Here is a 17384-nt window from a genome sequence, read left to right as displayed (position 1 = left end):
ATATGGATTATGGATTGTGATTATGGATTGTTGTTTTAATGGCCCAATGGTTGCAGTATATCTGTCCGATCTTATTAGAACTGACATTGTGGAATTATTGCTTTGTGGCACGTAATAACTTTTTTTTATTATGTGAGTTTTGCTGTGACACTGCAAATGTTTTGGTTGACATGGCAATAAACGATAACACGATTAGATAGAGACCCCCACAGATAATGCAGTCGCTTGATTTCAGAGGTGTAGCATACACATTACACATCCAGATAAGTGCACTTGATTTCAGAGGGGTAGCATACACATACACACATCCAGATAAGTGCACTTGTGAGGTCACAAGGGGCATGTCACTCTCTAATGGACAAGGTGTGCATTCATTCAACAGTTAAGTAAGCATTTCAGTCATTACCATATCATCAGTTTCCCATTAGACCATAGAATTGCCCCAATAATTGCAAGCAGATCAAATAAAATGTCTGCCTTTGTTATGCTCCACTCTCACATATTTGTTTTCGTACATTCAATCTGAATCTCGTGTAGGAGTGATGAGGGTGATATGATGCTAATGTGAGTGAACTGTTGATCTCAGATCATTTCAATGTAAAATGTCATTAGGGGCTATTAGGGTACATTTATAACTAGTCCAAACAAGCTCCAGGAATGATGTATGGTATGGGTAGAGTGTGTTTTTAAGTGGTAATATTCTGCTTTTCTGTTTTCCCCCGTTCATTTGGTGGATTATAGAGCTTTTTGTGCATGTAAATGGTTTGCAAAGTTACAAAAGCCCAAAGTACACATCAGAGGGAGTAACTATCTCCCACAGAAATCACTTTTCTTCGCTGCCTGAAACGCCTCGTTGGAATTCCAGCCCTTTTCCTTTGTTACAAGATGACACAATCTTGTAACACAATTCTTATTGCCCTGACCAATCAGAGCCCACTGGGTTCATCAGGAGGGGGAACTTAAAGACACAGGAGCTCTAACAGAGCGTTTCAGACAGAGTGTAATATACAATATGAGAAAAGTAATGTTTTTTTGGAACACTGTAAATCTAATCCAGTAGACCTTAAAAATGAAATTCTGAACACTGAAAATGAGCATGATACGTCCTCTTTAAAGAGTTAACTCTCACTCCTCAATGATTGAGGGCAGTGGAGGAGAGAGTGGCCAACGTGGCAGCCTGTCACAGTCACGAAGTGAGGGGCACAGTCTGACTTTCTGCTCGCAGGGGATGAGGAGAAATCTAATCGTTGCATGGCTACGGTGGGAAATGAGTCCTGGAAAGAGTGCATGAGAGGTTAGAGAGGTCAGAGAGAGAGAGAGGGAGTGGGAGAGAGAGAGAGAGAGGGAGTGGGGGAAAGAGAGAGAGAGAGAGAGAGAGAGGGAGTGGGGAAAGAGAGAGCAGCTTGCATTAGATATGTGTGGAACTGTTTTAGTGAGCCCAATGGAACAGGTGTTCTCTGTATGCTGCTCCTGTCAGCCCTATACTGTGTGCCCTCAGCAGAGTTAGAGCTCCACTAGAGTATCTCTCAGCCTCTCCCTAACCTCAGCAGAGTTAGAGCTCCACTAGAGTATCTCTCAGCCTCTCCCTAACCTCATCAGTTTTAATTTTATTTAAATTTTTTAATAGTGAGAAACAGAATATCAACAAACAAATCCAGAAATCTGCATTTTACAACATTTATGACTTTGCATTATTGAATTTGCATTTGATGCAGAAAATAAGTATTTGAACCCCTAGCAAAACATGACTTAGTACTTGGTGGAATAACCCTTGTTGGCAAGCACAGACGTCAGACTTTTCTTGTAGTTGGTCACCAGGTTTACAAACATCTCAGGAGGGATTTTGGTCCACTCCTCTTTGCAGATCCTCTCCAAATCCTTAAGGTTGCATTTTCAATGGGAGTGTAGCCGGGATGGCCTCGCGGCGATGTAACAAAAAACGGGAGGCAGTGTCTGGGATGTTTTGTTGAAATGGCAAATGTTTTATATCCGTGTTTCGTCGGCCAAACATGCCAGAATGGAGAAAAACCAAAAAGAAACAAAAACTCCAAACAATGATTCTCAATAAATAAATAAACCCTAAACAATTCAGCTCCAAATTAAACAAGTAACTATCAATCATAAGAAGTTAACTTAAGAATTCGTCGCTCTCCAAACTAAACAATTCGCCTATAGTCGTCACAAAGGGATGGGAAGTTGTTCCCCTGACTCTCGCTCTCGACACCTGTTCTGCGCCGGCATTTTATACAACCGGCCTGAACCATTGCCACATCATAAATCAATTAATACACATCTCTATTCCTGACTAATCACAAAATACATTTGCATAGGTGCAAACAGCTGTGTTTACCCAAAGACAATAATATTCTATTAATACATACTCTAAATAATCACTCATACACACTATGCACCCCTCTCATCCCACCAACTTGACGTGGGCACGTCTGACGTTCCATTCGACAACAGTTCAAAAGTTCTTTCCGACTTTCCATCGGGTCGGTCCTTTGTGCTGCATCTGGCCGTCAACCTGCCAACGCACGGCAAGTACTCTCCCACTGTCCAGTCATGTACAACGCCTGCCACGCGTTGAAGGGAAGGCCTTTCAGTGTCGGTATTTTCAGTGTATGTATCTTTACCGAGGTGGTCGTGATCGCGGTGCAATATGTTGGTAGTGTTTGTGTGCCAATAAACGTATGTTTGTACCCCGCGCTGTCCAGTGTGTTCGTGTTAGCCCAGGATTGTATCTCCGTAGCGGTAACGGGCAGCCGCACCGTTACACTTCCCCCCTCTCCTACAGACGACGCCTGTCGTTCGAGGGAAGAACAAGGCCCATTGTGCCTAGCCGGGCATACAGGAACCCTTCCGCCCATCTGGCGTTGACGTTGCTGACACCCTTCCGCTGGGTTCGTGGATGCTGCGGTCACGCCTCCGTCCACTGGCTTTGAGCTGGTGCCCACCTGCTCCTCTGGCTGGGGACGGGCATCGCCGTCTTTGGTTGGCTTGATTCTCGGTGGCATCTTCAACACTGCCCCCGATTGAGGCTCCAGTTTCTTCTGACACCAAATGTAGCCGGGACGGCCTCGCGGCGATGGAAAAGAAGTGGAGGCAGTGTCTCGGATGGTTTGTAGACCAATGGCCAATGTTTAATGTCCGGTAGTATAGGCAAACACGCCAGAATGGAGAAAAACAAAAGAAACAAAAACTCCACACAATAATTCTTAACAAATAAATAGGTCCCTAACAATTCAGCTCCAAACCTGCATAGTAACTCTCAACAATCGTGAGTCAACTTTAGCACTTGGTCGCTCTCCAAACTAAACAAGTTACCTTCGACGTCAAAAAGGGGTGGGAAGTTGTTTCCCCTCAGACTCATCTCTCGACACCTGTTCTGCGCTGGCATTTTATTTAGCCGGCCTGAACCATTGCACATATCACGGAAATCAATTACTAAACCATATCCATATTCCGACTTACTCTCAATCACATACATAGCCGGGTTACCCCATAGACAATCATATTATATAAATACATAGCACACTATTTACCGCAATAGTTATCACACATTACACACACCCCTCTTATCCCACTCCCTTGGCGTGGGCACGTCTGACGGCCCTAGAGTTGAAAGGTCCTTCCTGACTTCCGATCGGGTCGTCCCTTTGTGTCCTGCCTAAGGAAGTCAATGATCCACCGCAGAGAACGCACTCCGTTACTGTCCAGCCCCGTACAACGCCTGCCACGCGCCGAAGGGACTGCTCTTCAATCACCGTATGTCTGCGGTGTGTGTCTTCACGGATGCCGTCCTAATCGCGGGGAAATCTGCGTGTTGTGTTCGTGTGTAAATAAACTGTGTGCTCGTAGCTGTGTTCAATCAATCAATTCAATTTTATATAGCGCTTCTCTATATACCCGAAGTCGCTTTACAGAGTCCAGAGTCCAGTAGTCATACACACACAGTCATACCGGTGGTGGCAAGCTACCTCAGTAGCCACAGCTGCCCTGGGGCAGACTGACAGAAGCGTGGCTGCCAATCAGCGCCAACGGCCCCTCCGACCACCACCAACATTCATTCATACAATGCAATGCATGTCTTTATGATGGTGGGGGAAACCGGAGTACCCGGAGTAAACCCACGCAGGCACGGGGAAAACATGCAAACTCCACACAGAAAGGACCTGGAACGACCTGGAAGGACCGGGATGCGAACCCAGGGCCTTCTTGCTGTGAGGCGACAGTGCTAACCACTGAGCCACCGTGCTGCCACGTTGTCTAGTGTGTTTGTTTTCACCGTGGAATGCATTACCGCTGTGGTAACGGGCAGCCGCACCGTTACAGGGAGGGAATGAGGGAATGAGGTTCAAGCCCAATATTCCACGTTACATGGCCCCATCCATATTCTCTCGATGCAGTGGAGTCGTCTTGTACCCTTGGCAGAGAAACAGCCCCAAAGCATAATGTTTCCACCTCCATGCTTGACGGTGGGGATGGTGTCATATTCAGCATTCTTCCCCCTCCAAACAGGGCAAGTCGAGTTAATGCCAAAGAGCTTGATTTTGGTCTCATCTGACCTCATCCTGTCTCCCAATCCTCCTTAGAATCATTTAAGTGTTCATTGGCAAACTTCAGACGGCCCTGTACATGTGCTTCCTTGAGCAGGGGGACCTTGCGAGTGCTGCAGTACTTCAAACCATTACGGCGTAGTGTGTTGCCAATGGTTTTCTTGGTGACTGTGGTCCCAGCTGCCTTGAGATCATTCACAAGCTCCCCCTGTGTAGTTCTGGGGTTATTCTGCACCTTTCGGATGATCACCGATACCGCACGATTGGATATCTTGCATGGAGCCCCAGACCTAGAGCGATTGACAGTTGTTTGGTGTTGCTTCCATTACCGAATAATCGCACCAATAGTTGTCTGCTTCTCACCAAGCTGCTTGCCGATGGTTTTGTAACCCATTCCAGCCTTGTGCAGGTCTACAATCTTATCTCTGACGTCCTTGGTCAACTCTTTGGTCTTGCCCATGGTGGTCAGGTTGAAGGTGTGAAGTATGATTCTTTGGACAGGTTTCTTTTATACACGTCACCAGTTGAGATCAGGTGTACCTTGTTAGGCCTAATGAGGACTAATCTGTGTGCTTCTTGGGCACATAACTGGTCATTGGGAGCCAGAATTCTTGCTGTTTGCTTGGGGGTTCAAATACTTATTTTCTGCATCAAATACAAATAAAGTCATAAATGTTATAAAATGCAGTTTTCTGGATTTGTTTGTTGATATTCTATTTCTCACTGTTAAAATACACCTACCATTACAATTATAGATCACACATTTCTTTGCAAGTGGCCAAACTTGCGAAATCGGCAGGGGTTCAAATACTTATTTTCCCCACTGTATATATAGACCTTATCTAAAGTTGGGCAACAGTCTATACACATACACATGTACAGACAAAGCCACACATGCCCATATACAAAAAATATATAAAAATAAGGCAGAATAACAATATTAATAATAATAACAACATTAATAATGACAAAAATAAAAAGTGGGATGGATGCATTATCTGCAGAGTCACCGTAAGGTGTAAGCATACGAGGACGCGACTGAGGGGGGCAAAACCCAAACAAAAAACATATCAACAAGGAGAAAACAAGAAAACTAAACCAAACTAGACAAACATACATATACAAATAGTGACAAAAACACAACAAACAAAAGTAGTAACAGTACTAAAGAAAATGTGTATGAACCCAAAAGAAAAACAAGAATTATCACGCCCATCTTTTATAATTATATTTTATACATTTTTTTACTCCTTAGTCAATTCCAGTGTTTCCGGAGAATAAGATTTTCCCATTTTTGTGTAACCCTATCACTCTCATTCCCAGCAATTATGGCTTCCAACATATAATATTGTTTAACATATTTCTTAAATAAAGTTGGATTAAGCTCATTCATATTTTGAGATCTAAAAATGAATGCCTTTTGGCTAGAAGTATTTCTATGTTATTCAACCCATTGCCACCCATCTTCAAATCACCCAACAGAACTATATCAGGAGATGTTCTAAAGTTCTTAGTGCTGGGACCTATCCATCTATGTACAGTCTCCCAAAAATGTGCTACTACAGGACAATACCAGAATAGGTGTAACAGATCTTCTTCTTCTGCACTACAAATGCGACCTCATCAGAGTTAGAGCTCCACTAGAGTATCACTCAGCCTCTGCCTGCACCAAGCACAGCCCATCAGAGTTAGAGGTAGAGTACTGTAGCAGCAATTTCTAATTGCCTACCACGGGTGGCTGAGATGGATTTGGTTCTGACGCGTGTAGGAAAGATGAGAAGTAGAGGTGAGTCCAGTTGGTCCCTTTGACCGTTTATTGTAGAATGGTGGATAACAAGTTGTTGGAAATAAAATAAAAGATATTAAACTAAAGAGTCTTTCGTAAGGCACATGGTTCCTTTGCAAACGTCCTGGCACACGGTCAAAAAACTGTTGCCTTCCTCAGCCACGCCCAGATGCTCTGGCTGCTGGATTTTAAGGCCTTTCCCCCTTGGGCTCCACCTTCAGCCTCTCAGGTAAAGTTCAGGTGTCCTCTAGATGGGGTAAAAACACCTACGGCCGTAGTGTCACTCATCCATTCTTACACACACACACACACACACACTTGCACATACTAATAAAGAGAGATAACATAAGAATCAACATAAAGGTTAATTTGGCTCTTACATACCGGCCCCTAATTGTGTTTGTAGAGGCAAAGACAATTATTTACATTACAAAGGAGCCATTTCTATTCGCAGTTTAGGTATTTTCAATCATTAGGCAATCTTATAATGATCTCAAAATATAAACTCAAAGTGAATAAGTTCACTTATCTTGAACTCTTTCGGCGTTCATGGTTTTACCTTAGTCATCACCCTCGAGCAGTAAGCAGATTTTGGACACTGGCCTCTCCAGTACACTCGTCTTAGTTTGTAGCTTCACCACACGGACATGGCCTCTGGCATCAGGCTTGGCCTCTAAGACTCTTCCCAGTAGCCAGGAACTGCGAAGAGCGTTGCTATCTGCTATTAGTACAATGTCGCCTGGGACGAAGTTTCTTCTGGTTCTTGACCACTTTTGTCTTTCCTGGAGGAGAGGGAGGTATTCTAGCAGCCATCTCTTCCAGAATAGCTCGGCTATATACTGGACCTGTCTCCAGCGTCTTCTGTGGTAAAGGTCAGAACTTGAAAAGACTCCAGGGGGCAGAAGTGGGTTAGTTCTGTACAGAAGTATGTGATTTGGAGTTAGGGCTTCTAAATCTTGTGGGTCATCAGATACTTTTGTTATAGGCCGGCTGTTGAGAATTGCCTCAACTTCACAGAAAACAGTGGTTAGGCCTTCATCATCTAAAGTTTGCTGCTTCAATACTGAACATAGGACATGCCTTACCATTCGGATGAGGCGTTCCCAGAACCCACCATGGTGAGAGGCAGTGGGGGGATTGAAGCTCCACTGAACTCCCTCCTTCCTTAGAGTTTGTTGGATCTTTCTGTGTTCCATGGCTTGAAGTGCTTCTCTCAGCTCTCTCTCTGCACCTACAAGGTTAGTGCCATGATCGGATCTCATGTGTTGTGCTGGGCCTCTTCGACACAAAAAACGTCTGATGGCATTGATGCACGAGTCTGTGGTTAAAGAACAGGCCACCTCCAGATGTACTGCTCGGCTGGTCATGCAGGTAAAGATGACGCCATACCTTTTCAGCATGCTCCTGCCCCTTCTCACCTCAAAAGGGCCGAAGTAGTCAAGACCAACGTTCGTGAATGGTGGCAAGTCTGTGACAAGTCTTTCACCTGGCAGATCAGCCATCTTTTGTTCACCAGGTTTTCCTCTGTTCTTTCTGCAAGTCACACAGTGAGAGAGAACCTTCCGTGCAGCAGTGTTTGCATTTACAATCCAGTATGTTTTTCGTACCTGGGATAGCATATGGTTCCTTCCTCCATGTCCAGTTTGAGCATGGATGTAGCGCAGGATCAGAGTGGACACGTGGTGGTCTTTGGCCAGAATGGCAGGGTGTTTCCTTTCCTCTGGCATTGCTGATCTCCTCAGACGCCCACCCACTCTGAGAATGCCACCATCCAGCATCGGATCCAGTCTGTAGATGCTGCTGCCTTTTCTCACACAGGATGCTCCCTCTTGCAGCATGCTGATTTCCTGTGGGAAACTTTGTCTCTGCACATAGGTAAGTATTGCATTTTCTGCTCCTTTTAGATCTTCAACTGTTATTGATTCTTTCATGCTAATCTTGACAGACCTTGTGTTTATTCTGTTTGCCCTTTGATACATATAGTCGTCCTTTGAGTCCTTTCTTTTCTGCACCAAGTGCCTCAATGCATCCTTCACTTTCATTATCCATGCAACAGCTACTCTCAACTTCAGCCAATCTGAAAAGTAATTGAGTAACTTGTCTGTGGGCCTTTCCTCACATGTCTGCATGATGGAATTAACTGTTACAGATTTTCTGACCTCTGGGTCATCCGTACAAAGCTGACTCCTGTCTATTGGTTCATTTGGCCAATCCTCTTCTGATGACCAGAGGAACTCTGGTCCACGGATCCATCTTGGATTCCTCATGAAGCTCTCTGCACTCACACCTCTAGAGCAGTCGTCGGCAGGGTTTCGCTTTGTGTTAATATATCTCCACTGAGACACTTGTGTGGCTTCCCTAATCCTAGATGTCCTATTCGCCACATAGGTGTGGAAGCGAGTGTGGTCATTTGAGATGTACTTTAACACAGCTGTACTGTCAGACCAAAACACTGACTTATCTCTTGTTGATGGTAGTTCTGCTTTGAGCATTCTGTCCACTTTAACTGACAAAGCTGCTGCGGCTAGCTCCAGCCTCGGGATGGTCTGCCTTTTTAATGGAGCTACTCTCGCTTTGCCCATCAAGAATGCTATATGGACCTTTCCTTTTGCGTTAGTCATTCTGAGATAGCTGGCTGTTCCATAGCCTAGCTCACTGGCATCAGAGAAATGGTGGATCTGGCTGTGCACTGACTCACCAAAATTATGTGGCTTGAAACAGCGTGGTACCTCAAAGCCTTCAAGCAGTGACAGCTTACTGTTCCAATTTGTCCACTGCTCAGATAGAGTGTGGGGAATGGTCACGTCCCATCCAAAGTTCTGTCGGCATAGTTCCTGCAACAACAATTTAGCTGGCAAAGTAAGTGGACACAGAAAGCCTAAGGGATCGTAAATTGAGCTTACCATGGATAGGATGCCCCTTCTGGTAAGTGCACGTTCACTGATTGTGATGTTGAACTTAAAGGAGTCACTTTGCACGCACCATTGAAGTCCTAAGGCTCTCTCCATGGGCAATTGATCCTTGCTCAAGTCCAATTCCTTTACCTCTTTGGCTCTGTCCTCCTGTGGAACCGTAGCAAGGACGGCTCTGCTGTTGCTTATCCACTTTGATAAATGAAATCCTCCTTGGTGACAGACTGTGGTGAGGTTTGAGATCAGCTTTACTGCTTCCTTTTCTGTGGGCACAGATTTTAAACAATCATCCACATAAAAGTTCTCCATTATTGTCTTTGTTACCTCAGGTGGGAAGTTGCCTGCATTGTCCTGTGCAGTCTTTCTGAGTGCAAAGTTTGCAATGCTGGGTGAAGAGACTGCTCCAAATAAATGAACAGTCATGCGAAATTCTGTAGGAGCATCATCCACATTTCCTTGTGGCCACCAAAAGAAGCGCAAAAAGTCTGTATCACCTTCTGTGACCTTGACCTGATGGAACATGGCCTGTATGTCTGCCATCAGTGCTACTGGCTCTTTTCGGAAACGTGTCAGCACTCCTATCAGTGTGTTTGTCAGATTTGGGCCTTGGAGTAGTTCACAGTTGAGGGATGTTCCCTGAAATGTTGCACCGCAATCGAACACTACTCTGATGGTCTTCTTCTTTGGATGATATACCCCATGATGAGGGATATACCAAACTTTCCCATCAGTTCTGTTCACCTGTGCTGGGGGAACCATTTCAGCATAGCCCTTATGAATGACATCACTGAGGAACTCTCTGTACTCCCTTTGATAATTCAGATCTCTTTTGAACTTCCTTTTCAGATTCAAAAGGCGTTGCTCTGCAATCACACGGTTGTTAGGCATTGTCACCTTATCAGCTTTAAAAGGTAAGTTAATGCAGTAGTGACCCTCTATCACTTTAACAGATGCATTGGCAATGTTCAAGAACTTCTTGTCATCTACTGACATTTCACTCTTTTCATCATAGACTCTCTCATTGAAATCAGTGTTGTATTGACTCACCAGAAGTTCTTGCAGGTTAACCAGGGAGATCCTATTAGCAGTCACTGTGGCCTTGTCCACACCTTTACTGCATCCTCCCAATGGACCATTGACTACCCATCCTAGTAGGGTTCTTACAGCATAGGGCCCATCTTCTTGTGAGTTGATCACCTGCCAGGGTTCCATCAAATTTGCTGCATTCATGCCAATGAGTAAATCAATGCCAGAGTCTATTTGGAGTAATTGGACTTCACTGATATAAGGCCATTTCCTTAAATCCGCCTGTGTTGGGATGTCGTCCTTTGTCACCGGCATAGACCTTTGAGTGAAGACTTCAGGTAAAGGAAGGAAGTTGTTGCCTTCGAGTTCGCTCACTTCTAGACCTGACACCAACGTGCTCTTGACAGGCCGTTCTTGTGACATTGTCTTTAGCAAAACAGTTGTTGGTTTCCCTTCCAGGCTCAATTTCTGCGCCAGCCTCTCCGTGCAGAATGTTGCTGAACTGCCCGGATCGAGAAAAGCATAAGTTTGAATGATCCTGTTGCCTTTCACAGACTTCACTTGAACAGGTAAGATTGAAAGTGCACATTTAGAGTTCCCGGCCCCATTATGCCGACAAACATTGGACTTCACCTCTTTGATGTTCTCTGGTGGCTCTGCTGACTTTATGGTCTCACCTTTGACCTGAAAGTTGATGTGAAGCACACTGGGATGCATTCGGTTGCAGATGTTGCATGACAGACGCCCTGCATGGCAGTCTTTGCTTCTGTGTCCTGTACGCAAGCATCCAAAACAGAGTGCCTTTTCCTGTAAAAGATTCAACTTTTCCCTGTGTGTTTTCTTCTTGAAGTCAGAGCAGTGCTCTAGACTGTGAGCACCATCACAGCAGAGGCATGGGAATTTGACATCACTGTCCATATTTGAAGTCACTGGAGTGGTTACTGCTGCCACATTAGCTGCATAACTAACATTGGGCCTAAACATGGGCTTGCTTACCTCGGGCCTTTTACTCTTACTTGCAACTGACTCTTGGATATCTCCAAATACTGGGTTGGAACATATCTTTGCCTGTTTCTCAATGAACTGTACAAGATCTGCAAATGTAATCTTGCTGTTGCCATCCAGTTTCTCCTGAGCTTTAGTCCTCCACTTATCCCTAAACTTGAAGGGTAATTTCATGACTAAGGCTTTCAAGGTAGAGGCAACATTCAGTTCCTCCATGTAATCCAGCTTTGTCATGGCATTACAGCATCCTTTCAGAAACAGAGCATACTCATTCAAGGCCTTTGGGTCTTCAGGCTTCAGGATAGGCCAACTAAGAGCTTTCTCAATGTAAGCGGTGGAAATGTTATACTCATTGCCGAAATGTTCATGCAATAAGCGCTTAGCTCTGAGATAACCCTGATCTCCATCCATATGCTGACAGCTTTTTACTAGATCCCTAGCTTGGCCCTTTGTATATTGTTCAAGATAAAACAATCTGTCTTGTCCATTGTCTGTTTTACTCTCAATGTTATGTTCAAAGGAGTTCATAAATGACCTAAACTCTAAGATATCTCCATCAAAGACAGTAACCCTTTTAGGTGGCAATGTAGATAATTGCTGCTGTCTAAGAAGCATAGACGTGATTTCGTTTTGTCTATTCAAGATCGCAATTAGACTACTGGGAGCTACATTGTCCTGTAACGACCTGACCTGCTCTTGTTCAGGCAGCATAGGATCTGCCTGGGAGATTACAAGATCATCAACCAGCGGTCTGTATTCTGTACTGAGCTCAACTTTGTCAGAGTGATCAATGGCTTTCTCCCTAATAGGTTTCAAAATAGCATTACCTCGAGTTGCACGATCTGCCTGCATATTCAATGCAGACTGTGACCTTTGAGCTGGACCTACGGCCTCTGGGGTTTCCTGGAGTAACCAATGTCCTATATGGTCACCCAGTTCACCTTGTCTGCTGCTTGCTTGAAACAAAGGTACGTGTTTCGCTCTATCCTTTGGTCGAACAATCCTTTCTTCAAGCATGTTGGTTGTGAGAGCCACTTGTTGCAGTGTGTCCATGTTGGCGAGTTCCAGGTTCCTTTCCTCGAAGTACGCGTTCATGCCATCAGCTGGGGTAGAAGCCACTTGCTCCTCAGCACCAGCATACACTGCAAGCTTGGCATTTGTAGCAGACAATTCAGCCTCAAAATTCAAAGTCTCCATTTGCCTTCTAATTTCTTCTCTTTCCTTGGATAAAAGTTGTTCTTTTTCTTCTAAAGCATGCCTTTCTTTCATAGTAGCAGCCTTGGCTAAAAGTGCTGCCCTCTCAGCCTGTGCTACCAGACGAGCTGAGGATGAACTTGATCTTGAACTTTTAGATCCCCTACTAACTGAAGAGATGCTGTCCTTGGGACTAATTTCATCTTCTTTCTCTGTTGGTGGTGCAACTACAGGACAAGATTTAATCCATTTATCAGCCCCTGTCCTAAACTCCTCAATAACAATCCTCTTCGGTTCATACCACTGTCCTGTGTCTGTAACACATTCATCCTTTGACAGAAGCTCTTGATATTGTTTGTGCAATTCATCAAACTCCTCCAACACCCTCTGTATATTTCTGTAGGTTCTCCTTTACTTGCTCCAGGTTTGCTGGATCAGACATGAGTTCCCTCATCTTATTCATTTTGCGAGTCAAAGCAGCCAATTTATTCTTTCTAACTTGTTTTGCTTCTTTCTTCTTATTTTCTAACTCAAACATTTCTTTTTGCTTTTCAGAGTCAACAGAAGTAACCGCATGGTCCGCCATATTGGAAACTGAACCTCTTTTCTCAACTTGACAAACTTAAAAGTCCTTTTTCTTCAAAAATATAACTCAATAATCCACAAAAGTGATTCTTCTTAAAACAATAAACAAGATTCCTTTCAAAGTTTTTTCGTAAACATACCGATTGCTGCGGATTCACTTGGATTCAACCTTCCACTCCAGAGTGGCACATGCCCTTGAATTCACACTCCCTTTGTTCCAGTATCCAATGCTGCTTTCTTCAAAGTACATCCATCCAAGGTAGTTTTTTGACTAATTGTAGCAGCAATTTCTAATTGCCTACCACGGGTGGCTGAGATGGATTTGGTTCTGACGCGTGTAGGAAAGATGAGAAGTAGAGGTGAGTCCAGTTGGTCCCTTTGACCGTTTATTGTAGAATGGTGGATAACAAGTTGTTGGAAATAAAATAAAAGATATTAAACTAAAGAGTCTTTCGTAAGGCACATGGTTCCTTTGCAAACGTCCTGGCACACGGTCAAAAAACTGTTGCCTTCCTCAGCCACGCCCAGATGCTCTGGCTGCTGGATTTTAAGGCCTTTCCCCCTTGGGCTCCACCTTCAGCCTCTCAGGTAAAGTTCAGGTGTCCTCTAGATGGGGTAAAAACACCTACGGCCATAGTGTCACTCATCCATTCTTACACACACACACACACACTTGCACATACTAATAAAGAGAGATAACATAAGAATCAACATAAAGGTTAATTTGGCTCCTACAAGTACCTCCCCACAGTCATCAGTAGTCAGTGGAGTTACAGCTCCACTACAGTACCTCCCCACATTCATCAGTAGTCAGTGGAGTTACAGCTCCACTAGAGTATCTCACCATGGTCATCAGTAGTCTTCAGCGAAGGCCTAAGTCAGGCATGCATAGCAGGGACAGGGGGGGGCGGGGGGGGGGGGGGGGGGGGTTGGGGGGTTGCGGAGCCTTTGCGCCACGAGCACAGCTGAACCCCCGGCAAGAGAGAGACTGCAGTGACAGTAACAACCCCCCAGAGCCAAATCTGCTTTGCCACCCGTACACCCCGTGGCTGTCTCCAGCTCATGCCAGCTGGGACCGGTCCAGCATTGGTTCTCTCGGTTCTGCTCAGGGTTGGGTTTTCATGTTAGTTTTGGCTTGAGTTGGCGGTGGGGGTGGTCGTGTCCAAAACAAACAAACTGATCTGATAATCCACTGAACAAACTACTGCAACTATGATGAAGACACCATCCAACACATGAAAAACGCGTGCGAGTCAAGCCTGAATGAGCGAGCACTGCAGAATGAATTAAGTCATAAGGCATTAACATTCTATTGACAACACTGCAATACAATGCAAGAAATAATTAATAGTAAATAATAATGGATATAATTTATATATATATATATATATATATATTTAATCTAAATATATATTTAAAAACTGAAATGAAAAAAGTATGATATATATTAATCATAGTATTCATATTGAAAATTAGGAAATAATAAAGAAATAAATCTATGACAGAAGTTATTGTTACTTAATATTTTGCTGCTTAATTTCAGTGTTGATCGTATTACTTTATAAATAATAAAGTATAGAGAGAAGTGGCATGCAGAACTGCTGGTGTTCATGGTTTGAAGCTGTTTTAATTAATACAGTGTGTCAAAGGAACCTCCCCAACCCATTCGTTACCCTGTCTGGAAGCACTGGATCCCTTCCTGCAGTTTTCATTCTGTATGCTTATCTATCAGCCTATAAAGTAATCAAAGATTCACGTGACCTGTATCTTTATGAGACCAGTTATTCTATTACCATTTCATACCAGTAATTCAATCTTCTTTTTATACTAATCATCTCCCTCTCTCCATCTCACATCGCCTTTTGGGATATTGAATTGGACCTGGAGTTGGGTTATGGAATTTTATTCAAGGAAGGGAATGAGTGATTTGCTGAGGAAAGGGATGTGGATTGATAGATAAGCCTTGATGGTGGCCTTCATGTGTGATAGAGCCATGTGCCTGTGTGTGTGTGTGTGTGTGTGTGTGTGTGTGCCTGTGTGTGTGTGTGTGTGTGTGTGTGTGTGTGTGTGTGTGTGTGTGTGTGTGTGCGCTGTGTGTGTGTGTGTGTGTGTGTGTGTGTGTGTGTGCTGTGTGTGTGATAGAGCCATGTGCCTGTGTGTGTGGTTGCTCTTGAGCACTGGCAGGCAGACCTAAGCCATCCTGAGACAGACAAGGGAAATTAACAAGCTTATTGATTTCCTGAATTCCTGAGATAAGCAGGGTGTAAATGGCTACTGATGATTTGTGAACGGCTTGGTCAAATCTCGTCCTGGAGAGAGAGCATTATATTGGCACGCTCTCAGCAGTATTGGCAGATAATTCAAAGCTAGACCAGACCAGTTGCATTCACATTCCAACGTTCAGAACCATTCATCTGTCTATTGGTGGTCTGGCAGTTATTATAGACTTTACAGTATGACAGATAACCCATTATGCATTTAAGCCTTGCGCTGGTGGAGCTGTGAACAATGGCAATGCCCAATACTGCTGCTTGAATTGTCAATGGTCAAGCATCCTGTATTCTGTGTGAATGCTCTGTCAGTTTTTCCAGCCCCTGTACTTTTGTGCCTCAGTCAGCCTCCCAGTTGGGAAAATGGCAGGTTGTATTTGTGCAAGTGATTTTTAAAATAACGTGTTAAGGAATAACGTGTTTAGATGAGAAGAAACTACATGTTGCCACAAGCTGAAACCAAAAGACGATATTTGCCAGATTGTTTCTGAGCCAACATCTCAAAATGTGCCCTTTTGCTGGTTTGGATTGCTCGAGGTTTGTCATGTAAGCACGTGTGTGTGTCTGTGTGTGTGTGTGTGTGTCTGTGTGTGTGTGTCTCACCTTATACAATATATTAATGTCTGTCCTATTTTTTCCAAGAAATATCTCTAATTAGTCGGTCTCCAGTACGTACTGTCTGTTGTGTCTGTTTGCTCCTCTGTCTTCAGCACCACCTGTGGGTCCACCTATAATACCTCTAAATTAAAACCTTATGTGTGTGTGTCGTCTTCGATACCAGCTAGACCGCTGTGTGCGTAGCGCTCCAGGAGCAGTGCTGGCCATTTCTCCCAGAATGCACTGCTCCTGGAGCTTTTGCTGTCCTGTAGATGTTGGAGATGTTCCACCATTAGCAGAGACTGGGGATAATCACATTCACTGTGGGGGCATGCCAAACCTACTGGGATTAGTGCAGTGACTGTCACTGACTGGGTTTGACCTTGAGTGCTGGCTTCAAACAAGAGGCATGAGGCAATTAAAAGTGCTTTACATAAATTAAAGCAAAATTGACATCCGTAGGAAAAATAGATGCAAAGTGCTTCTGGGCAAAAAAACATTCAATACTTTAGAGCTGGAAAGATGTGCTCTGTTCTCTTGGTCCTGGATAAAACTGTAGAAGCAGCATTTTGAATGAGCTGCAGATGTTTAATGATCTTATTGGGAAGACAAGTTAAGAGACCATTAAAATAGTCCACCTGGATATAAAAGCATGGATGAGCTTCTCAAACCCTTGTTTCGGACTACATTTTTAAGATGATAGAAAGCTATTGGCCGGTGAAAGTGAGATTGGAGTCTATTAGAATACCAAGATTTTGGGGCTTGGTCACCCCAGAATCAAATAGTTTACTAAGGCTTTTTCTCTTCTCTTTGTTGGCAAACACAATCATTTCTGTCTTGTCCTCATTCACTTTTTGTGGCAGTGGTACATGAGGTAAAGAAGTCGTTTAGTTCGTTTCCCTGTCGAAGTGTCCTTGAGCAAGGCACTGAACCCCTAATTGCTCCTGATGTGCAGTGTGCCATCAGTGTAAATGTAAAATGTGTATACATTGTAAGTCGCTTTGGATAAAAGCGTCTGCTAAATGACTAAATGTAAATGTAAATGTAAATGTAAAACAATTTGGCTCATTCAACTATTTATTTGCTCTAAACATTGGCACAGCAAGTCTCTTGGGCTGTAGTCATCTGGTGAGAGAGCCAGAGCAATCGGTGTATCATCTGCTTAACTATCACAATCAATGTTGTTGTTCGGTGGAATGTGGCCCAAAGGCAGCATATGGAGACTGAACAGAAGAGGTCCGAGAACTGATCCCTGGGGGATTCCCCATGTCATGGCCACTCTATCAGATTCATAACTTCCAGTGGTGATACAGTAACTCCAGTGGTGGCTTCCAGTGGTGATACAGTAACTCCAGTGGTGACTTCCAGTGGTGATACAGTAACTCCAGTGGTGATACAGTAACTCCAGTGGTGACTTCCAGTGGTGATACGATACAGTAACTCCAGTGGT

The 17384-nt window shown here is 44.1% G+C and overlaps 1 protein-coding gene across 1 annotated transcript; it reads right to left on the bottom strand.

Annotated features, from left to right (window-relative positions):
* Positions 1-6905: 6905 nt before the first annotated feature.
* On the bottom strand, positions 6906-9625 carry LOC116220857. Its single transcript, XM_031569812.2, has 2 exons — positions 7953-9625; positions 6906-7878 (listed from the first exon to the last, which is right to left on the bottom strand). The coding sequence occupies exons 1-2, from the start codon at positions 7994-7996 to the stop codon at positions 6906-6908; spliced, it is 1017 nt and encodes a 338-aa protein (XP_031425672.1). The 5' UTR covers positions 7997-9625.
* Between the last annotated feature and the right edge of the window lie 7759 nt (positions 9626-17384).

Source organism: Clupea harengus, chromosome 6 (assembly GCF_900700415.2).
Source record: "Clupea harengus chromosome 6, Ch_v2.0.2, whole genome shotgun sequence".
Taxonomy (NCBI): Eukaryota; Metazoa; Chordata; class Actinopteri; order Clupeiformes; family Clupeidae; genus Clupea; species Clupea harengus.
The sequence above is the reverse complement of the archived record's forward strand: the minus strand, read 5'-3'. Positions and strand labels throughout refer to the sequence as shown.